The sequence below is a fragment of the Amblyraja radiata genome, chromosome 37, assembly GCF_010909765.2.
Source record: "Amblyraja radiata isolate CabotCenter1 chromosome 37, sAmbRad1.1.pri, whole genome shotgun sequence".
Classification (NCBI taxonomy): Eukaryota; Metazoa; Chordata; class Chondrichthyes; order Rajiformes; family Rajidae; genus Amblyraja; species Amblyraja radiata.
This window is the reverse complement of record NC_045992.1, coordinates 9,677,246-9,701,719: the sequence shown is the minus strand read 5'-3', so window position 1 is coordinate 9,701,719 and position 24,474 is coordinate 9,677,246. Positions and strand designations below refer to the sequence as shown.

Here is a 24,474-nt window from a genome sequence, read left to right as displayed (position 1 = left end):
CGCAGGAAGTACATCCTCTGTTGTGCCTGTGAAGGGAGAGGCCACCCGTGGAGGGAGACCTTCACTGGGGATCCCCCTTGCTACCTAATGGCAATACAGTCTGAAGGGGCATGTCCAGATTGCATATAAGAGTAACGAATTGGAGAGTATGCACGTAACCTGCACAGGAAATGCTTCCATGTGGTGTGGAAGAGGACAGTAGTCAATTCATAGCTCATATTCATAGATTCATAAGGGATCTGAATATTTGGAAAGATTCTCTTCAGCCGATCTCGTCCATGCTGACCAAGATATCCTAATCTTATTTGCCTGTTTTTGCCAATATGCCTCTAAATCTTTGCTATCCGTGTACCTGTCCAAATGTTTTTAAAACAATATAATTACACCTGTCTCTATCACTCTATCACTTCTTCTGGCAGCTCATTCCATAAACCCACCATCCTCTGTGAAAGACATGTCTCTCACATCTTAGAGTCATAGAGTGATATAGGGTGGAAACAGGCCTTTCAGCCCAACTTGCCCACACCAGCCAACATATCCTAGCTACACTAATCCCACCTGCCCACGATTGGTCCATATCCCTCCAAACCTGTCCTATCCATGTACCTGGAAAACTGTTTCTTAAAAGTTGGGATAGTCCCAGCCTCAACTACCTCCTCTGGCAGCTTGTTCCATACATCCACCACCCTTTGTGTGAAAAAGTTACCCCTCAGATTCCTAATAAATCTTTTCCTCTTCACCTTAAACCTATGTCCTCTGGTCCTCGATTCACCTACTCTGGGCAAGAGACTCTGTACATCAACCCGGTCTATTCCTCTCATGGTTTTATACATCTCTATAAAATCACCTCTCATCCTCCTGCGTTCCAAGGTATTCCAAGGAGTCCCAGCCTGCTCAACCTCTCCCTGTAACTCAGACCCTCCAGTCCTGGCAACATCCTCGTAAATCTTCTTTGTACCCTTTCCATCTTCGTTAAATCCTTCCCCTCTCACCTAAACCTAAGCCATCTAGTTTCCATCTGCCTACCATGGGGGGAAAAACAGTGACAATCTACTGTGACTATCTATGATCTTCAGAATTTTATAAACCTCTATATCACACATAACCTTCTCCAAAGCCTTGCCCTCATGAATCCTCTGTTACCTCCTCAAAAAACGCAATCAATTTTGTGAGATATGGTTCCCCCACAAAGAAAGCCATGCTGACTATCACTAATCAGTTCTTCCCTTTGCAAATGCAGATAAATCCTGTCCCCTCAGAATCCCTTGCAATAACTTACCCACCACTGATGTTCACCTAAGGTAGTCTGAAGAAGGGTCTCGATCCAAAACATCACCCATTCCTTCTTTTCAGAGAGGCTGCCTGACCTGCTAAGTTGCTCCAGCATTTTGTCTCTACCTTCGATTTAAACCAGCATCTGCAGTTCTTTCCTCCACACTGATGTTCGCCTCATATGTCTGCAGTTCCCTGGCTTGTCCTTGCAGTGGGATGAATGCCCTTTTTCTATCCTGTCCGGCACAAAATACAATGAAGCATCACGTGAGGCAGCATGCAGCAACATTAAATTGGGAGATAGTGCAAAAGTGCAACATGTGAAAGCACAGCATGTAACAAGAGCCTGCTCAACCTGAGACCGTATTAGAGGCACTATGTGATGATATTTTGATTCATTGCAGGGCAACATAATAATCTGACTCCAATCAGTACCACTTAAGCCCCGACTGTTGGCAGCAAACAGAACGCTAGAGAGCAAGTGGACTCGAGAAGGTCACAGCCTGGAACAGGTGCATGAAGCTGGATTCCAGAGCAGGAGATGGGTTGCTGGATAAGAATAATAACATTCTTTATTCCAGAAATACTGTATACTATTTGCATTTGGCTCCAATTTTGGTATTTTTGCCCATGAGATACCCGTTTTCATTTATTATTGTCCTGTGTAGCAAGTTGCAGTGGAAAAGCAGTTGTTTGCATGCTATCCGATCAAATCACACTGTATATGAATATAACGAAGCCATACTCAGGCAGAAAAGATGAAGCAAAGAGAAAAATGCCAGAGGAGGAAAAATACAGTTGTGTGTTGCTCTGGTAAATAATACCTGGATTACAGCCCAAGTAGGAGAAGATGCGTAGATTTAAACACGAAGAAGGCAACAAACAATCTCCGCAGCTCCCCTTCATGAACAGTGACACAAGGACCACAAGTATGATGCAGGCCCACCATGCCTATGCAGGCTCTCAACAAGAGCATTGCTCTTTCCTTCTCTCTCATAGCTCTGGAAACTATGACTTGCTAAAATTGCCTTCGGAATTTTCCACTGAATTTCCTTTCATAGTTCTTGGTTCTTGGTTTCTTGGTCCTCCAAAATATTCCAAATGGAATTTAAACTGGAGATAGTTGCGTGACCTGGATCATTAATAATGGATAAACTTGTTCTCCTCGTCTCCCTTTTGGTTCTCGTACTATTCACCTAAAATCTGTGTTAGCTCCTAAGCTTCCAGTGCAAGCAATATTTCATTACCTTTCACTTCATCGTGCCTTTCCAATATGACTCTTTTATAATAATTGTAAACCAAAATAAAGCATCAACGGAGCCATGTTACAATTCACAACAATATTGTTATTTCAGTATGAGTGCTTGTTTGGAGAACATATGGAGCATGGAATAAGCACATACTTCTATGATATGTACTCCACCTCATACTACCCAAAGTCACTGCTCTCCCTCTCCCCGTCTCCATTTTACCCAATATTGTCAATGCATCATCATTTTCAATTTTCAATACACAAAAAATCTTTCCAAATGCCAACTTTTTTTTTTCATTTCTACTTCACACTTCCTCATACTCTCAGTCCCTGTTGTTTCCCTCCTCCTTCTCCCTCTTCCTATCCACCCACTTTTTCCTCATTGTCTCTCCTAACCACTTTCGTTATTCTCTCGCTCTGTCCTTCTTCCTCCCTCGCTATCCGTCGCACGCACCATTCCCCAATCCCCATCCCCTCTTCTCACTCTCCTTCCTTTCTCCTGATCGTTACCTTTCTCTCTCTGCCTCCTCCGCATTTCTATCCACATTTATCATGCCCTCTCTATCATTCCTCCCGCTCCTTTCTCTTTTCTATTCCCCCTCCTCTCTCCTCTCTGTGTTTGTGCTTATTTTTAAAATATGTTTTATTTATTTATCATTTATTTTTATGGTACTTGACTGTAAGGAAAATCCATCTCGTTGTCTCTTATGAAATAATGACAATAAATTGAATACAATACAATACAATACAATCCCTTAAAATTTCCCTTATTGCTACCTCATTCATTTTCCTCTGATACAGAGGGACATAAGAAATAAACCAGGGTAAGCCATTTGGCCATGTTATGTGCTATGTTCCTCAGTCCTCTGTACCATATTCCTCAAACAATCTTTGATTCCTTTAATATCCAAAATCCAACCTTCACTGTTTTGGACAGATATTGAAAGACTGAGCTTTTAGGTAGAGAATTACACACTCCAGATTAAAAAAATGTCTTCCCATGTAAGTCCTGAATGCCTAATAAATAAAATCGATATATTAAAACATTAACTCTTAGTTCTTGTTTGATAAGGAACTGGAGATGCTGGAAAAATCGAAGGTAGATAAAAATGCTGGAGAAACTCACCTGGAGCGAAGGAATGGATGACGTTTCGGGTCGAGACCCTTCTTCAGACTAATGAGGGGATGGTGGGGGCGGGAAAAAGAAAGGAAGAGGCCGAGGCAGTGGGCTGTGGGAGAGCTGGGAGGGGGAGGGGAAAGAGGGAGAAAGCAAGAACTACCTGAAATTGGAGGTCAATGTTCGCTGGGGTGTAAACTGCCGAAGCGAAATAGGCGGTCCTGCTCCTCCAACTTATGGTGGGACTCACTCTGGCCATGGAGGAGGCCCAGGACAGAAAGGTCGGATTTGGAATGGGAGGGGGAGTTGAAGTGCTGAGCCACCGGGAGATCAGGTTAGTTATTGCGAACTGAGCGAAGGTGTTGGGCGAAGCGATCATCAAGCCTTGGTCTCACTGATGTAGAGCAGCTGACACCTAGCGCAGCGGATGCAATAGAAGAGGTTGGAGGAGGTGCAGGTGAACCTCTGCCGCACCTGGAAATACTGCTTAGGTCCTTGAATGGAGTCAAGGGGGGAGGTAAAGCGACAAGTATAGCATTTCCTGCGGTTGAAAGGGAAAGTACCAGCGGAGGGGGTGGTTTGGGTGGGAAGGGATGAATTGACCAGAGAGTTACGGAGGGAGCGGTCTCTGCGGAAAGCCGAAAGGGGAGGAGATGGGAAGATGTGGCCAGTGGTGGGATCCCGTTGGAGGTGGCGAACTCTTAGTTCTTAATGTCCCAGTCTGGGGAAACATTATTCGTGCTTCCACAAAGTCAACCCCAAATAATTTTGTGTCTTTCAATGCGATTATCTCTTGTGTTTTGAAATATGAGACAATAAAAGATTTTTTGATAGATAAAAGGTGCTGGAGTAACTTAGCGGGTCAAGCAGCATCCCTGGAGAACATGGATAGGTAACGTTTAGGGTCAGGACCCTTCTTCAGACATTGGGGGGGGGGTGGGGGGGGTGGGGTGGGGAGGGAGGGAGGGAGGGGGAGAGAAAGCTAAAAGAGAGAAAGGGCAAGACAAAGCATGACAGGCAATAGCTGAAACAGGCTAGGGCTTTTTTTGATAGGCGAATGGTTTGACATGAGATAAAAAATACTTGTGAGATGAAAAGATTAAGCAATTGCAACTGTGAATCCAGGGGAAGGAATCTAGGTGCACTGTCGGTGGAGGGGAAGTGCAGAAATCGGTACACGTCCAGGTGGGGCATGGAGTAGGGGGAGCAGTGAAAGATGGTCTCACAGCCCTCCTGTCAGAGAAAGGAGGAGAACCTATTTAAAGTAAGCATATCTTGAGATGATTTATTTATTTATTTAATCAGTAGTAGATCCTTCCTTGGGCAAAGAAACCAGATAAGTAACATTATTCCAGGTAAGATCTCACCAGTGCCAAATGTAATTTGCAGTAAGACCTCTGGTACTCAACTCATATTACATTGAAGACCAATATATCATTTGCCTCTTAATTTCATCTTATTTTACCTTTCATTTTACCATTACTACTGCAATTCACAGGAGGTTATTTTATTAAATTAGGAAGTGACAGTAATTAAATTGATCATTTGTAAAGCCTTTCGCCCTGTACAAATTACGTAGTCTCTATCCCGACCAAACTACATCCTGACCCACTTAAGTTACCTCTGCCAGAATTACACCCCATCTCGTTTAAAGCTGACTGATCTTTATCTGAAATGTACTTACTTTACCTGAATTTATACTTCACCTGAATCATCCCACAAATTTACCCCCACTCACCCCACCACGCTTGAACTACAATGTACCGGCCGGATTTGAACTACATCTCATCCAAATGACATCCTGCCTTCACTACACCTGCTTCACTTGAATTACATAATGTTCAAACTGGTCGGCATTCCATATGAATCATACCAACCCAAACCATATCCATCTTAAACTGCACCTCATCTAAAACGCACCCAATTGTACTTGAACTACACCTGCCCGAACCACTCAATCCATTTGAAGTAAACCTTGTCCAACTTCACCCTACCCCATTTAGTAAAACCTGTCCAAAGTATATCCCATTCCATTAAAACAGTGCACTTCTGTGGGTGGGAGATTGCAACCTTCACGTGGTCCGCCCTGTTTCGACAAATGCAATCAACCTGGCGTGCACAATCGAGTAAGATCAAATAGAACAAGTTGTCCTGCAACTTTAGGCTGTGCACGCCATACGCAAGAAGAAGTGCACTTCCCAATCTACATCCCAACTCATTTGAACTACACCATGCTCAATTTGAAATAGGCACTGCCCAGGAAACGTCAGCTATTCCTTTTCTCCAGAGACGTTGCCTGACCCGCTGAGTTACTCCAGCATTTGTGTCTGTCGTCTGCCCAAACTATATCCTGCCTCACTTGAACCGTACCTTCCCAAAGAACACCCGGCCAGGCTCTGCCCAATTTACAATCTGCCTGATTTACACTCATCCAAACTAAATCCCTCATGATTTAAAATTTGTTTGATTTATACTTTTCCTGACACTAGGTTTACACTTGCCTAATTTATACTGGGATTGTCGCTTGTTCTGCTCAGCCTATGTCAACGTTCAATGCGGGGAATGGTGTCCCTGGTGTAGACACACAAGAATGTGAACACTGTTAATTGGTGTGCTTTCTTGGCCATAGTTTCAATGTGACTGGTCCAGGACAAATTGTTGAATAAAATCAACCATCTCTACTTCGGCACCATTAATGTAGACTGGGATGTGTGTACTGCTTCGCTTCCTGAAGTCAATCACTATCTCCTTTGTCTTGCTGACATTGAGAGAGAGGTTGGTGTCATGGCACCAAGTTGCCAGCTTCTCAATCACCTTTCTGCTCTCCATCTCGCCGTTATTCGATATCCGGACCAATATGGTGGCGTACTGGCAAACCTGATGTTAATCAATTGAGAAAATCAAACTTGATGTTAATTAAGGTCAATAACATTTCATCAGAACATGTATTCTTTCCACAGATGCTGACTGACCTGCTGAGTGTTTCCATTTTTATTACCAAATACACACGTCTTGGTTGGAGGGAACAGACATTATCTGGGGCTAGACACCAGATACCTAGAAACATCAAAGATTTGAGAAAGATAGAGGATAGACCTAGGTATCAATGGGCAACATGTCTTCCAATAATACGTTGCTGAGGGACAGAATATAAATGAGAAACAAGAGGTGACCAAGAACGGATTATTGTGAAGATTGTAAATGAGAGATTGAGAAAAAAAATAGTGATAGAATTTCCAACCCAGATAAGATTGTCCCCAATGTTTCATAAAGGATTTGAGTATAGGAGCAGGGAGGTTCTACTGCAGTTGTACAGGGTCTTGGTGAGACCACACCTGGAGTATTGCGTACAGTTTTGGTCTCCAAATCTGAGGAAGGACATTATTGCCATAGAGGGAGTGCAGAGAAGGTTCACCAGACTGATTCCTGGGATGTCAGGACTTTCTTATGAAGAAAGACTGGATAGACTCGGCTTGTACTCGCTAGAATTTAGGAGATTGAGAGGGGATCTTATAGAAACTTACAACATTCTTAAGGGATTGGACAGGCTAGATGCAGGAAGATTGTTCCAGATGTTGGGGAAGTCCAGGACAAGGGGTCACAGCTTAAGGATAGAGGGGAAATCCTTTAGGACCGAGATGAGAAAAACATTTTTCACGGAGAGAGTGGTGAATCTCTGGAACTCTCTGCCACAGAAGGTAGTTGAGGCCAGTTCATTGGCTATATTTAAGAGGGAGTTAGATGTGGCCCTTGTGGCTAAAGGGATCAGGGGGTATGGAGAGAAGGCAGGTACGGGATACTGAATTGGATGATCAGCCATGATCATATTGAATGGCGGTGCAGGCTCGAAGGGCCAAATGGCCTACTCCTGCACCTATTTTCTATGTTTCTATGTAGAGGCATGACAGAGAAGTTCTTGCTAGGATCCATGCATTCTGAAAGTCTGGGCTCATGGTCTCCAATGGCCTTTTCTTGCATTCCATGGTGAGAAAAAGGATGTCCATGACATTACATGAATGCTGGTTTACAGGATCAATGCAATCAGATTGACATGTGGCTGCAGATCTTCAGTGGAGATGAATTGTTTACGCTAACATATGTAGTCAGGTGCCATCCCACTCTACCGGAGTTAGGGAATGGTAACTCTCTACGATGATTTAGCTCTTGCCTCACTCAGCTGGGGCCAATGACACTTCCAATAACCCACCCACCACCCTGGGCAGCACCTGTTAACTTAACACAGGGCAGCAAGCAAATATGTCAACTTCCTGGCTTCAATACTCAGTGCCATTGTACATGAGTCAGCAGGGGAGCAGCAAGACTTTGTTTTGTTACTTGAATAAAAAGCAACACACGTCTTGGAAATTCTGACCACAGTTTACTGCTTTGCGACTGTATCACAAAAACAGTTCCTCGCCATTCTTCACACCTTCACTCCATTTTTGTTTGTTTGTTTCCACCTTAACATCCAAAGTTTGAAGACTGCTTACATACATGGTTTTATCTGGTGTCTCTGCTATCTGAGACCCTTGGTTCAATACTATATATATCTCAATGATGCACATGCGAGAAAAACATTTGGAATCAAGTTCACTGCACTTTGCATCAGCACTTGGTGCTGTGCAGACACAACTCCAGTCTATCCTTTCTGCACAATCTCTACAATTTATCCCATGAAGACCTTGATTTAGCAAGCTTGGAGGTGAGCCTGCAATATCCCAGCAGATTTTTAAAAGGTAAGTCACCACAAACATCTTATAATAAGATAATGTTGGATAGTCTTGGCAGTGGTTGTATCTCCCTGGATTTGTAAGGAGTAATGGATCTTTGGTTCAGAGTTTTATGTGGTTGATCTAATATAAGGGCAACTGTTCTCTTTCAATATCTTTGTCATATAAATGTTTGTCTGCAGAAAATAGGAATAAGACTGAACATTTTATTCACTTTCTTGCATGCATTCCCTGCGGTGTTTTCAGTATGTGCTCAATATATTAAGATTAAAACGTTTGTGTTTCTTAAATCACCAATTTTGGAATACTTAATGAGAATTAGACAAGATGTGAATGCTTTTGGCAGTAGTTAGTGGAAATGTTACCCCGGGTGTAAATGTAATTGCCAATGAGTGTGGTTTCTTTTCTTCACCCTCCAGTGGCAAGAAAGGATAGACTCCATCGACCATGCCGTTAGCTGGGACACCCGCGCCCTCCAAGAGGAAAAAGTCATCGAGAACCATTATAAAAACGTTGAAGGATGGTAGGTCCTGGACATGAGAATCTCTCCACACACATCGAGGATCTCAGCCCTCCCTATAAAGATACCAAGCTCTTCCAAAAAAAGCTGAAGCGGTTACTCGGATTACAGGGTCATTTATCTTGGTGCTTGTATTTATCGGCAGCTGATTTGCAATGCGGTAAACTGTGAAATGGCCTTTCTGCCTAATGCCGGCATTTCTATGATTAGTTGTGGTTGATATGAAATAGCTGTGAGGAGTTTTGCAGGCTGCGTCTTATTAATAAACACCTAATTTCCCCCTAGATTAAAAAGAAATCAGTCACTGATTGATTGACACCCCGACAATGAAACATTGAATATTTTTGGAGGTAGACAAAAGTGCTGGAGAAACTCAGCGGGTGAGGCAGCATCTATGGAGCGAAGGAAATAGGCAACGTTTCGGGCCGAAACCCTTCTTCAGATATCCTTTTAATCTGGATATCCTAAGCCTCCTGCAAACTTTGATTTAGAAAAACCCGTGCAGAGCCAGAGATCTCCCCTCTCCTCTCCGGAGTACACGTCAGTCCTTGGAGCTGGCGAATGCAAACAGCTGAAGATATGTGTGATTTACGGAGTGCAATGTCTGTAATATTTGCCACGCTGGCCTGTAATTTCAGCCTCCGAGGCGAGAGGAATTGGCGAGGCGCGCAGTTCAATAAATACCCAGCGCCAAAGGTGGGTCTCGCTGTCACTAATAATTCTTTTACGATTTTAAACGATTTTCTGTAACAGCCGGGGCCGAGATTAACCTCGGGAAGAAGATCAGCATCCCTCGGGATCTGATGTTGGAGGAACTGTCCCTGATGAAGAATAAAGGGTCGCAGATGTTTAAAGAGCGGCAGATCAGGGTCGAGAGGTTCATCTATGAGTCACATCCCGACGTCTTTCACCCAGATTCGATGGTAGGCATTTCTTCCTTCGGGATGTTACCAGTTAAAACCCAACCTCTAATGCTGCCTCTGAACAAATCTTGAAACAACACGTTCCCACATATCCTTCCCACTCATGCTACCTCTCCATTTCTTCTTGTGTATTTTCTAATGGCTGATAGTGAACATCTGCCATTTAAGATAAAGGGAATCCCAATACAAGATGTGGCCATTTATATGCTGGCGTGGAGTAGCCGCAGGATGTTATCACATCTCCAGCCTTACCCCAATGATATATACGCCTTCATGGTTAAAAAAGAGAAACCTGAAACTACAGTAACAAGAGGAATGGGGAGAATAGGATAGCCATTGGAAATAGCGACCAAATAGGGAACCTATCACTATAAAGTGGACTCTGTGTACACAAAACAATTATAATATTATCTTCAGTGAGAGAGACATGTTCCAAGGCATACTGAATGAAAATAATACAAATTGGATATGGGATATGTGCAAGTGATGAATAAAACTTGACTTGACTTGAATTTATATTGAATTGACTCCTTAGCTTTTGTAGCACCTGACAGCCTCTGCATTATACATGTGTTCAAGAAGGAACTGCAGATGCTGGAAGATCGAAGGTACACAAAAATGCTGGAGAAACTCAGCGGGTGCAGCTGCATTTATGGAGCGAAGGAAATAGGCAACGTTTCGGGCCGAAACCCTTCTTCAGACTCAGACGTCTGAAGAAGGGTTTCGGCCCGAAACGTCGCCTATTTCCTTTGCTCCATAGATGCTGCTGCACCCGCTGAGTTTCTCCAGCATTTTTGTGTACCCTCTGCATTATAAAATTCACTCCTGATTTTAAGCCATGTTGAATGTTTTGCAAGCATACTTTACACAATGCCAACTTGTATCACAATTTCAAACATGCCAGATATGCTCACGGTCTGATTTAATCCATCTGACTGATATTCAGCCTCATTTTCACCCATATCCAATTTGTATTATTTTCATTTTCTTTTCTCTTGAAGTTGATGCATAAATTAGTTTTATCACCATATTGGGTTTGGTCTAAATTAAAATGTATAGAATTTTAATCCAAGAAGAGGATTAGGCTGAGGGGAGACCGGATAGAAGTATATGAAATTATGAGTGTCATGCAGATTGAATTAATAAAGTTGGAAAAAAAGAGTCGAGAGAATGAATTCATGGAGTGCATTTGGGATCATTTTTTAGAAGAATATATTGCAGAGCCAGCAAAAAACAGGTCACCTTGGATCTGATAATAAGTAATGTAGCAGGTTTTTAATTAATAACCACAGTGTAAAAGATCATAGTATGATAATATTTTGTAATTAATTTGGGAAGGAGAAATTTGGGTCAGAAACAGTTGTGTTTAACTTAAAGGAAGGAATTGCAATGAATGTGGATTTAATAGGCTATCGTTGACTGGACTGATAAATTAATGGGGAAGACAATTGATGATAAAGGCAAATGGGTAAGAAGGTAATTCATAAATACTCAGCAGATTAATCATAGTAAGGAGAAACATTTCCATGGAAAGGATGAACCAAGCAGAGCTAACCAAGAAATTGAACAAAGGTATTTAAAGAGAAAACATATAGAGGCAAACATCAGCAATGGACCTGAAGACTGGAATACATTCGGCATCAGGCAAAGGAGGCCAATCATTATAATAAATGGAGGAAATATACTATGAGAGCAAATATATGGGAGAGTAAACCTGGACAATTACAGGTTCTTAAAGGAAGAATGAAGTCCCTGATCGTGTGGCCCCTTAAAGAATGAGCTTGTCAAATAGTTTTGAGGTAGAAAGACGTGGCAGATGAATTAAACGGAGACTTTGCACCCATTTTTATAGTGGAAGATACTACAACATTCCAATAATACTGAATGATGAAGGGAGAAATTAAATACCCTCACCATCACAAGAGATTTAGAATGAAGCCAACTAATGGGGTGAATGACTGATTATTTCCTGGTCCGATGGCTTGTATAATAGAATGCTAAAATAAATAGCTATTGAGGTAATGGATGCACTACTTACAGTATATCTTTCACAAATCCTTTTAAAAGTTTAAAAGTTTCTTGTTTTTTTTCTTTGCTATTTTAATTTTCCAGGAAAACTTTCAGAAATACCTTCCTGGCTCTGGTGTTCTGCTGACGACTGGGCCAGGTGGTGTTCAGATAATGGACTCCAAATTCCAAAGTGGGTACAGCCACTATGGTACACATGGAAAGGGCACAGCACCAGCGCCATACCCCAAACCTCAGCATCTTGCTGCTGTCTCCGGGATCATTGGAAAACATGGAAGTGGCCAAGGAGAAGGAGGAAGCGGTGAGGCTGGAGGTGCAGCGGGAAGTGGGGTTCATGGTAAGCATGTGAACGAGATTCACCCCAACAAAACCAAATAGCTTTGCAGAAAGTGTCGAAGACCTGAGGAAATCACACTTGAGCCTTGTCAGTAAACATGCGAGGTTCTCTGAAGCTGTTCACCTGTCAGAGTCTAATTCAACTCATGATACATGTTTGAATTAGAGGGAGGGATTAATGGGTTGTGTCTTGGAGTGAGAGAGATCAATCTATCTCCGAAGAGTCACCGTTCTAGTGACCCCACAGTCTACAGAAGGCTTGGAAATGCCAATGAGAATGAGGCATCCATGTGGCTTGAGTATTAGATGACATGTCTACATTTTACACAGTGAGCAGAGCTGCTCAGAAAATAAAGATGCTAACCAATTTGAAAGTAATTTAAAACTTGTATGAAGCTCAGGCACTGAATTAATTAAAATTGTATTTGTCTGGCCAAGAAACAGCAACAGTAATGTTAACCTAGACCAATGTATGCAAAGTTAGGAAGTAAAATGGATCTTATGGCGTCTTTCAAAACTTCAAAATATCCCAGCAACATTTTGCAGCCAATTAACTTCTTTTGGAATTGTTTCTTAGTTATGAATGGATTGAACTGCTTCATATATTTTCCAGAATTGCTTTTTTTTTTAAATCAGGATTTTCATAGAATTTGTTATTTGTGAAGAACTTGGGAAAAGTGAAGCAATTCTTATCCTTCAACCAATTGGTAACAAAAAGGAAGCATATTTTTCTGGACATCGTTGGGAGTGTGACTGGCAGTGACAATGGCATATTTAAATCCCTGCTGAACTAATGAGAAGACAATGTTGGGTCTTCTCCTTGAGCCGAGGTGCTGCAGGCCAATCGACAGATGGGACTTGAGCAAGCTACCTGAAAAGGCTTCGCAACAACTCCAGATTTTGGTCCTTGGCCTCACTCTCTGGAGAATAGGAAACGAATTATCAATCTACAGCTTGCTTATGATTGTATTTAGCTGCAGGCCCCCTCGGATAATTGGTCTCAAGTGTTCAGGGAGCCATATTGATGATTTGACTCATGAGTAGCCAATGAAATTAGACATAAAGTTGAAAAATCATAGGAGCAGAATTAGGTCATTCGGTCCATCGAGTCTACTGTGCCATTCAGTCATAGTTGGTCTATCTTTCCATCGCAACCCCATTCTGCTGCCTCCTCCCCATAATCTTTGACACCCTTACTAATCAAGAATCTGTCAATTGCCACTTTAAAAATACCCAATTACTTGGCCGCCTCATTTTAGATTTACCAAGGAAACTGTTGCTATATCTATCATGTCAATCCCAGTCAGAATTTCCCACTTAAATCACATCTCATTTTTCTTAACACTGGCAAATCTTACTTAATCTTTCATCATAAGGCAATTCCATCATTCCTGGAATCATATAACCTACTCCAACATCTATTTCATGTTCTGTCCTTAAATGCCCAGGGACTGTGTAAATCCAATTGCACTGTGTATAGTCACATTAATGGGTACTGGTAATCTTTCGTCTCTGGTCTCCTGGTGATCAGGATATGTGAATGTTAAAGTGGCACGATCAGGAATGTTAAACTGGCATCATGTTTAAATGCATGATTGCTCAGCTGCTCATTTTTTACTGTGCTGTTTGCTCCCCGACAGGTGGTGGTGAAGATGGGAAGGGAGCTGGAGCAGGAGGCAAAAAGCACACATCGGTAATCAAAACCTACTTATCACCCTGGGAACAGGCCATGGGGAATGATGCGGATCTGAAGTCCACCATGAATCTTCACATGCAGTTACCAGGTTCTGCAACCAAACTTCATGCCTACAAGTGTTTCAACAGGTGAGGTTCCTGATTTAAAGTGAACAGAAGGTGTGAGAATTAGTTACCCTGTAATTAAATCACATTGACGGAGATGTTTAACCTCATCTCCTTTGGTTGATTATCTGTCCAATTGCAGGAAATGAAGACAAGGGAGTAGGATATGGATAGAAAGGATGGGAGAGATGTGGGGGCAGATGTAGCATATGGGTATGAAATCCACTCTGTCTGGAGTGAAAATCCTCCTAGCTCAATCCCAATTCTCGCTACTTCGATGTAATCCCACTTTCGCCTCCACTCCCATATTAGGGACAATTTTACAAGAGGCCAATTAACCTACAAACCTACACATGTTTGGGATGTGGGAGGAAACCAGTGCATGGGAAGGAAACCCACACAGTTACAGGGAAAACATGCTAACTCCACACAGACAGCACCAGAGGTCAGGATCGAACCCGGGTGTATGGCGCTGTGAGGCAAAAACGCTACCAGCTACGCTACTGTACCACCCTGTGTGCATGAGGATAGTGATTTTGACGTACTTTTCACAGAATTTTGCAGATATTTTACAAAACCCTACAAGGCAGATTGATTATAATGTGAATGACTACGTGGTCCAAAAAAATGGTGGCTCTTGGATTACATTGTTTTTTCAGTGGGAGAAAGGAAAGAGTATTAAAGCTTAAGTGACTGGGGGGCTGCAACAGAAAGATTTCACAGGGTTCCTTTCTCTTTGCAACATACATGGATATCTGGGATTTAAATGCAGAACTGTGATTGTGGACTCAGCCAATGATTCCAAAACAGGTAGCGGGGCAAATAGTGAAGCAGAATATCATAGAGATCATGAAAGTTTAATGGACATAAAAGAGGCAAATGTAATTCAGTCAGGATTAGCGTAAAATAATGCCTGTGAATAGGGCAAACAACTAATGGGGTCACAATGAAAAATAGCGTATACAAAAAATAAGTTGAGAAAAACTGGGATTTTGGGAGTGCACGTCAACAGAAGGTAATAAAGTAGGGATTAGTGATACTTGCCTTAAGTGTTTCAGACAGACAGTATAAGAGTAGAAAGGCAATGCTGGAACTGAAAAAAAAATACTTAGGATACAGTTAGGGTATTATGTACAATTCTGGTCCATGGTTCGCCAGTGACCACATTGACACTCGCAATAGGGTGAACTCACATGGTTTAGTCCATTAGTGGTAAGCAAGTCCAGGACTCCATGGGGGCACTAACCCTTGCCATCAGAGTGCACGTGCGATGATGTTGGCAATCTCGGGCTTGTCCCAGCAGCTTAGGCCTGGTCTTTGAGGGAGGAAGCTTGGCGATTTCAGGCTTCTACCTGCAGTTCGCCCCTGCCTCGAGAGGAGCTGCTGATGGTACAGGATTCTTCCTGGCAGCTCAACGTTGGGTTTGGAGAGGCGGCACTGGAGGTATCTGGATTATTCCGGCAGCCAGTCTTTGCCTCTGTGTGTGTGTGGGTGCAGTCCCTCGTTGTCTGTGGGCAGGTAGAGATTCAGGCAACTCAGGCTTGCCCTAGCCACTCAGTCTTAGCCACAGGTAGAGGTGCTGGCTAATTAGGGCTTCTTTCATGATGGTCTAATCTGAATTACACAGTGGCACTGGTGGTCTTGGGTCTGTCCCAGTGGCTCAGTCTTCCTCGTATCTGCAACAGGAGAACACAACTGGGAGGGAGGCAGCCCACTTTGTTTCCCTTCCTCCCATCTTCCTTCTCCTTCTTCCACTTTCTCTTCTGCTTCCTCTCTCATCCTCTCCCTTGTCACAATCTCCCTCTCTGGCTTGAAATCCTGGGTTTGAAGAGAGTAGCTAAAAAGTGGCCAACCGATAGCCATCATTCTTGGAATTGGTCTCTCTTGGTCGGTCAGCCTGTTAATGGGATCAGAGCTGCACCCAAGGGAGAGGGCGCTATCACAAAGGGTGCGATAGCTCAAGAGAAGAGTTCTGAGGAAATGTACTATGGTTTTACCAGGCTGGTATTATAGAATTATAGTTACATGGGGAGACCAGTCAGGCCAGCATTGTTTACTTTGGAACTGAAGAGGTTGCGGCCCAGTTTAATTTGAGGTGTTCAAAGTCATGAGAAACTATTAGGCACAGTGGCACAGCTAGTTGACCCACTGCCTTAGCACCAGAGACCAGGTTCAATCCTGATCTTGCTCGCCATCCATGTGGAATTTGGATGTTCTCTTCTGACTGCATGGGGTTTTCTCTGGTGCTTGGATTTTCTCCCACATCTTAATGACATGCAAGTTGCTAGATTAATTAGATTAAATGAATGTGTAAGTTAGTGATAGAATCTGTTGTGCAAAATTGTGTGGTTAATGATCGGTATGGCCTCGATGAGCTGAAGGACCTGCTTCTGTGTGGTATCATTGCTCTAAGTTTAAAGGTACGTAAACGACTGAAGTTTTGTTTTCTCTCTCTTTTTCTTTATTTGCATCATTTGGTTCCTTCCAAATTCTAACAGAATTTGTCCAGGCACCAAAGTGGTTTCTTATAGTGAATTCCTCCAAGAGGCTAGTATATGATTGTTTTTACATGCATTGAGTTACCCAAGAGATTGAAGAAGTGACAGTGAACAAGTACAATAGATACACATATGGACCTCCGAAAGGCACTTCATGAGTAACCAAAGTGCATGAGTAACCACATCAGAATTAATCAAAAAACTGAAACTTATGTTTTTAAAGAGATAACATGGCCACATAATTGTCTTGAGATAGGAGGCAATGATCATGGTGATTTTATTTCTGAATGAAGTAAAATATGCATTGGAGTTTTCCTGGGATTAATAGTAGGACCAATGTTTTTTGTTTATTATTTGTGTTCAGAGAATTTAATTTCAAAGTTTACAGTTGATATGAATCTTGGTAATGTGAGCCAATATACAGTATGCAAATCAATGTGAAATGGTTCTCTTTGGGAATAACAACCTGGAGGAGCGGTGTAATTTGGTTTGATTTGAGCATGTGCTCGATCAGAGGACACCAGGGAATCAATGATACAACTCTTTGTGGATGGATGCAGGGCAAGTTGATCAGGGTAGAAACAAGGAACTGCAGATGCTGGTTTACAAACAAGGACACAAAGTGCAAGGGAACGAAAAAGGACTCAGCGGGTCAGGCAGCATCTCTAGAGAACATGAATCTCTGGAGAACCCATCCATGTTCTCCAGAGTTGCTGCCTGACTCGCTGAGTTATTCCAGCACTTTGTACTGAAGTTGATCAGGGTGGTTGGAAAAGTCCATGGAATACTTATTTTGCATTGAATATGAAAACAAAGCAACGCCACACTTTTATACATTGCTTCTTAGGTCATTGCTGAAATACTTGCTGCCAGACTTTAGGAAGCATGTCAGCTATATGGAGGAAATAAAGAGAATTATCAATGATGAAGTACTTTATCTGTTATCTAATTAGATGTGCCGGGACTGTTCTGCTCACAGCAGGAGGGAACATGGGTTCCAAATGGCAAAGAGCCGTGGTGCAATAAGGAAGTGAGAATTATTTTTTCTGCCAGTGTGGTGGTTAGCCAAAATGAACAGATTAAAAACAATGGCAATGGGAATGGAGGGGATACTTCTTTACAATTAGGGCTTTGAAGATATGGATCCTTTGAGCTAGTCCCATACAAACTTTTAAAAGAAAAATTGATAGACACTGGAAGTAGATTGATATGCAGCTTTCTTTGGAAAAGGGTGGAAAGTGGGACTAAATTGTTTCTCATATGTGGTGGGGAAATTATGGGCTAAATGACCTCAGTCAAATTTAGAAACAGACAAACTGTGGAACAATTCAGCATGGTTCTCTCTGCTAATGTTTTCTGGACTTTCAATTTCAACCCTCTCTCCATCCATTGAGAGCAGCATGAGGTGGTGTTCCCAGATCAGTAAAACCATTTCCTAATTCAGCGATAGATACAAAATGCTGGTGTAACTCAGCGGGACAGGCAGCATCTCTGGAGAAAAGGAATGGGTGACGTTTCGGGTAAAGACCCTTCTTCAGACTTCATACATCAGAGATGCTGCCTGTCCCGCTGAGTTACTGAGCATTTTGTGTCTATCTTTGGTTTAATCCGAATTCAGCGACTACTCTTGGTCAAGTGACTAATATTTCACCAATTACCATCTGGGCAGGCAGCTCATGGATAGTTATAACATAGGAAATACACATATCTTGCATATGGAAATAGGAGAAAGCTGTTTAGGCTCTCAATTCTGACATTAAATATCATTCATCCACTTTTTTTGCCCAAATCCATATCCCTTGATCTCTTTGAAAATGATGATTACATTCTGAATATTAACAAATAATTACTCTTTTTTTTATTTTTTTTATTTTATTTTTTAATATTTTTATTAGAAGTACGGTAAGTTACAATAATACACAACACATATGTCTTAATACATTTTTTTTGTACCGCTTCATTTTTTAAGCTTTAAGAAAAAGAAAGAAGTAAAGAAAGTAAGGAAAGTGCGCAAGAGTCGTGAAGGTGCAAGAGAGTGTTGAGAAAAGAAAGCCCCTTAGAAAAGAAGTTAGAGAAGGAAGTAAAGAAAGAAAGAAAGTAGACCCTAGAAAAGAAGGAAAAAGAAAGGAGAAACAATCGCTCCATTATAACATTAAACTCCGCAGAAAGGGAACTCCCAACCAAGTCTGTTTTTGTTGTTGTTTTTGTTGCCAGATCCTGGTACCAAATAATTACTCTATGCGTAGCTGTACGCATCTATGATGGATGTTTTTGCTCTTCATTACACCTGAGATGTTCAATCATTTAGAAATTGGCGATCTACCCTGTGGAGGTGTCTAGGGAGCAGGCTAAGGCTATTTCTGTTGGCATTTTCATTTAACATGCATGTGAAGTAAGCCGGTGCATTGTAAATGTAGCCTAAGGTACTTATGTTCTATCTCCCTTATTCCTCTACTTCTCCAACTCAGACCTGGGTAGCCTGTTGTAAGTTCTTTTCCAGTTAGAAAATGTCCAGAAAGAACTGCAGATGCTGGTTAAAATCAAAGATAGACACAAAATACTGGAGTAACTCAGCAGGTGAGGCAACATCTCTGGAGAGACGTTTCGGGTCGAGACCCTTCTTCAGACCAGAATGGGGTACTCAATTTTCTGACCCAAGAGCAATCCCTTGCCATAGCACTAAGTTCAGCATGGAACCGCCTGATCCCAACCTTTGCACCACATTTTGACATTCTGCTGGTGCAGTTCATTCTACCCTGAAAATGAATGAAACACTGGATTGTGGAAAGAATGTGGAACCACTGTTTTCTGAAGAAAGGATCCTGCTTTCAGGAATGTTTTCATATTTCTCTTGACCTCTTTGAGCAAAACTAGGTAATATAATGGAAAGCCCTGTTTCGGGTGTCTATATTTGTATGAGCAACCAGAATTAGAGCCGGGAATGGAGTGAGGAAACACATCAATATGGTAAACATTGCCAAATGCCAGTTGTTAGTTGACTGGTAAATTTCTGTTACAAGGTATTAAGGATTGTCAAATATGAGGCTGTTGTCACAAGCCAGTCCTACTCTCACTGATTATCGGAAAGGTCTGAGAGGGTGAATGACCTTCAGATCCAATGTGCAGCTTGAAGGAGGTGCAGGTAGTTGCTAGAGATCATTCCAAGAAAATTGGTAGAGTGAAGGTGGTGGTAGTAGCGATGACGGCTTGGGTAAAAGACATTATGTGTGGAGAAAGTACTTGTGTCACAAGTCTTGTTGCTTCGAACAGTTGCCCAAATTGCACTGTCTTCTGCGACAAAGACCAGCTGGCCAATAACCAGTCCACTCTTCAACTAGAAGATGATTAACAAATACAGACTCAGAGTGAGCAGAGCTAATTTTGTAGCCACCAATGAATGTAGTGTAATATGGACATGAAAGAACAGTTTTGCATGTAACTGTCGAAAAGATGATGAGAGTTTCAAAATTACACTGCCAGAAGTCTCTAATATCTGTGTGACCTGATCAGTATTCTTAAATTAGACTGTTGCCCTGTGACTTGATATAGCTGTGTCACTGGATATGGTGGCTTAGTTTTGAAATCCATCCACATTCTTCCAGTAGAGCTGCCTCACTTAAAGGACTTCAGACTCCTTGGAAAATAAAATAAATATCAAATGCATTTCTGCAAAAATGGCACCATAGTGGGAAGTAGTGGTAGTACGGAATTAAATAAATGGATGACAATCCAATGGTTTACATTAATAATCCAGAGAAAAAAATACACAAGGTGCTGATTCAACGGGACAGGCAATATCTCTGGAGAACATGGATAGGTGACATTTTGGGTTGGGATCCTTCTTCAGATAGCATTATTTATTCCTGTCTCTAATTTCCGTGTCTGAAGAAGGGCCCCAACCCAAAACACCACCTATCAATGTTCTCCAGAGATGCTGCCTGACCCGCTGAGTTATTCCAATACTTTGTGTCTTTTTTCGTAAACCGGCATCTGAAGTTCCTTATGTCTACATTTTATTGCTCTAATGCAAACTCTCCTCAATGTGTGCCTACTTTGAAGAAGTTCTCATTTGTTTGAAGAAGGGGCCTCTTCTATCCTTATTTCATACTTTTGATGTTTTCATCGCTAGCCTTTATCCAACCAACTGTCAATCGAAACCGCCCTCACCTATAGCCATCTATCACGTGTAGGAAAGAACTGCAGATACTGGTTTAAATCAAAGGTAGACACAAAATGCTGGAGTAACTCAGGCAGGACAGGCAGCATCTCTGGAGAGAAGTCTGAAGAAGGGTCTCGATCTGAAATGTCACCTATTCCTTCTCTCCAGAGATGGAATACATACTCCAGCATTTTGTGTCTACCTTCCATCTATCACTTGCCAGGCCGTGTCCTGCCCCCATCTCTCTTCCAGCTTTCTTCCCCCTACGACAATCAGTCTAAAGGCCCAGATTGAGTGGATGTAGAAAGAATGTTTCCAGTAATGGGAGAGTCTAGAACCAGAGGGCACAGACTCAGAATAAAAAGACATACCTTTAGAATGGAGATGAGGGGCATTTATTTAGCCGAAGGCTGGTGATTTGTGGAATTCATTGTCAGAAATGGCAGTGGACGCCTAGAGATTTAAAGCAGAGATTGATAGGTTCTTGATTAGTAAGGGTATCAAAGGTTATTGGAAAAGGCAGGAGAATGTTGAGAGGGAAAAATAGATGAACTATGACTGAATAGCAGAGTAGACTCGATGGGCCGAATGGCTTAATTCTGTTCCAATGTCTTTTGGTTGAAGAAGATTTTTGTCCTGAAACGTCACCTATCCACATTCTCCAGAGATGCTGCCTGACCTACTGAATCACTCCAGCACTTAGTGTCTTTTTGCCATTAAAGTCAAGCCAGGAGATCAGCCTGGGTTCAGTAAAGAGAGCGGAAGGGTATGGCAGATATAGCACTAGGCATACCATAGCGAATTGCCAACATGGCAAAGTTGCAATATTAACTACATGAATGCCAAAAATATGGTTCAGTTGTCTTGTAAATAACAGCCAAACTCAACTCTCTGCAATCCTGCCTCTGTAAATGGTGTAAACCACTAACATTTAGCCATGGGAAACATTAATCAAAGGAAAATGCTCCATCATTTGGAGCCATACTTCTCCAGGAAGATGGCTTTAGTTGCTGTAAGATGATCATCACAGTCTCATGATTCCAATAAGATTGTACCCTTGGCACAATTATTTTCAGATGCTTCATTAGGAATGACCATCTCCAACGTGGGACAATCTAACCACAACTTTGAAATCCAGTGACATTGCTATCACAGTTCTTCAGGATCAACAGCCTAGGGAATCACCATTTACTAGAAATTCAGCGAGACCACTCACATAAATGAAAAACAGATCTAAGGTTAAATATCCTGTAGTGAATGAATCACATCCTGACTCCCAAAACCTTTCCGCCATCTGCAAAACACAAGTCAGGAACATTGTGGAATATTTACAGATGAGGGTTGCTTAATCAACACCTGAGGAGCTCAATATTATCTCAGACAAAACAGGGTGTTGGATTGACATATTATTATATAATCATTCCCTCCTTCCACCGCTGCCACCATTTTCAAAATGCAATGTAATTACTCAATTTGGTTACTTTGAACAGCATCTTATAAATCTAATACCTCATCACCAATAATGACAAGGAACGTATTTACATAGCTATGTACAATATCGATACGTTCCCTTCCAAATGATAAACCGTTCTCACGGAAATATTTTGTATTTTTTTCATTGCTACTGAGGTTTAAATGTTTCAATTCCATATTAAATGGTACTGTGGGAGTACTTTCATGATACAGCACATCAAGGTGATTCACCATCTTGACTTAAGGGCAATTAGTGAAGGACAATAAGTGCTGACATTGTGTTAGCAATGGCCACTTTCAATGAATGGAGATATTAGAATCGTGGGGCATCTGATTTTTTAATATATTTGTTACTTTTGTAAATGATGTACTTTAAAATCACTTTGCACCTATTTACCTTGAAGCTGCAATACAGGTGCTTCCTATTTGCTCCTTTGTATCCGTATAAGAACTTTATGCTCCAAATGAGCATCCTTTCACATTCATCCTGTTAATATTTCTGTTCATTATTTTTCTTGCCTGTTATTGTTGCTGACTTGTTTACATTTCAAATGAGGACAGAATGTTATTATTCCTAAAGGATGAAAGAAAGATCAGGAGTCAATTTAAAATATTGTCCGATGTAATAATTAAACTCAAACATGTTTAAAATCCCTTGCAGAACTGCAATGCCCTATGGAGGGTTTGATAAGGCAGCAAAACTGATGACGTTTCAGCTCCCAGAATTTGAGGCAGCTCTTCCAGACTTCGAGCCCATGGTTGTGTTCCACCAAGATATCAGCACTCGACCTAATTTTAACAGGACCCCTCTGGGCTGGACTCCAACAAGCACAGAGAATTTGGTTAACCTTGGAATAGATCTCGAGTTTAACGCTGAAACTGATGACTTGTAGAGGCCTTGGAAAAGTGCCTTGAAGCCATCTGTTTCAAGCACTCAGTTGGTGAGTGCTCAGGAGCACTTGGAAAATATTGGATTAGAAGTGACACTTGGCTATAATCATCACCGCATAAAATGTGTATTCTTTAAAAGCTGGTTGCTTCGCCCCCCCATACATTATCAACACATTTTGTAACTTTACTGTACACTGATCTAGAACAACTTTTTGGGTTCCTGTGACACATGGGATCCACATTATTTAAATAAAATCAAATATGGTGGATATACATTTATGCCTTACAGATGCCTCTATTTATTGTTGGGCAAATATTTTCTAAATGAAATAAAATGTTAACAAAATCAGTCTATTATTTTTCTGTACAAATTCACTCAGGCTGTTTGAAGAACAGTTACAGGTTGTGATACTTTACATTGGAAGCAATTTTCCCAGTTTATGGCTAGAGCAATACAATACTAGATCCTACCTTCTAGAAGAAAAATCACTGGCATGCCAGGTGTCGCTATTCTATTTGCATAGATGGAAAACTTACAACCCAACAGTATGAACATTGAATTCTCAAATTGTTGGTACCTACCCAACAGCCCACACCCCCCCCCCCACCCTTTTTCTCCCCCTTCCCCTCACTTCCCTGTGTCCCACCTAGATTCACACACATTTCTCCCCTCTCCGTCTCATTCCACCTGCAGTCGATCCTGTGGCTTCACAATTTACAACTCTTCAATCCTTATCTCGCACCTTTTGCTTTTTCATCCCTGACCTTTCTCCAACCATCTGCCTATCACAACCCCCTCACCTGTATCTCTTCTAACTTACATCCCTCCCCACTAATGGGTAAGCCATTTAGAATGGAGACAAGGAAACACTTTTTCACACAGTTGTGAGTCTGTGGAATTCTCTGCCAGAGGGCGGTGGAGGCCGGATCTCTGGATACTTTCAAGAGAAAGCTAAATTGGGCGAAGGCAGAAACAGGGTACTGATTGTGGATGATCAACCACGATCACATTGAATGGCAGTGCTGGCTCAAAGGGCGGAATGGCCTACTCCTGCACCTATTGTTTATTGTCTGTCTATAGTCTATAGTCCTGATCCAAAGCATCACCTTTCCATGTCACGCTAAAGTCTCAGCCTCAGACTGTTTCAGTATGGTTTTGCACTATCACCCGCAACAAGTTCTCTGCAACTATGAAATAAATCAAAATATAACACGAAAGTGACCCTTTGTCTGTGTCACAATGTCTGTGCTGAAAATGATGCAAACCACCTCTAATCTATCTGCATGTGATCCATATCCCTCCATTCCCTGTGTATTCACGTGTCCATCCAAAAGTCTCTTAACCACCAGTATCATATCTGCTTTAACTACCATTCCCAGCAGCGCATTCCAGGCACTCACCACTGTCCCCGTGTAAAAAAAAAACTTGCCCAGCACGCCTCCTTTAAACTTTGCCTCTCTCACCATTAAGCTAG

At 41.9% G+C, this 24,474-nt stretch overlaps 1 protein-coding gene and 1 long non-coding RNA gene across 2 annotated transcripts in view; one reads left to right on the top strand and one right to left on the bottom strand.

The window, feature by feature from the left end:
- The first annotated feature begins 8,193 nt into the window (after window positions 1–8,193).
- Window positions 8,194–23,348, top strand: myoz1 (myozenin 1). Its single transcript, XM_033012713.1, has 6 exons — window positions 8,194–8,377; window positions 8,791–8,894; window positions 9,645–9,814; window positions 11,927–12,179; window positions 13,819–14,002; window positions 22,770–23,348. The coding sequence occupies exons 2-6, from the start codon at window positions 8,819–8,821 to the stop codon at window positions 22,999–23,001; spliced, it is 915 nt and encodes a 304-aa protein (XP_032868604.1). The 5' UTR covers window positions 8,194–8,377; window positions 8,791–8,818; the 3' UTR covers window positions 23,002–23,348.
- LOC116966454 overlaps window positions 14,430–24,474 on the bottom strand; it is a 22,015-nt gene continuing 11,970 nt past the window's right edge. The window contains exons 3-5 of the long non-coding RNA XR_004410024.1: window positions 22,506–22,682; window positions 21,852–21,929; window positions 14,430–15,796 (exon numbers count right to left, since the gene is read on the bottom strand). This is a non-coding gene — a long non-coding RNA (uncharacterized LOC116966454). The remainder of the gene's footprint in view (window positions 15,797–21,851; window positions 21,930–22,505; window positions 22,683–24,474) is intronic.

Excerpts from the sequence above, each read along its gene's own strand:
- myoz1 (XM_033012713.1), top strand. The coding sequence starts at position 8,819 with ATGCCGTTAGCTGGGACACCCGCGCCCTCCAAGAGGAAAAAGTCATCG. Across the intron at positions 12,180-13,818 it reads AGCGGGAAGTGGGGTTCATG|GTGGTGGTGAAGATGGGAAG; the intron begins GTAAGCATGTGA and ends GCTCCCCGACAG. Across the intron at positions 14,003-22,769 it reads GCCTACAAGTGTTTCAACAG|AACTGCAATGCCCTATGGAG; the intron begins GTGAGGTTCCTG and ends AATCCCTTGCAG.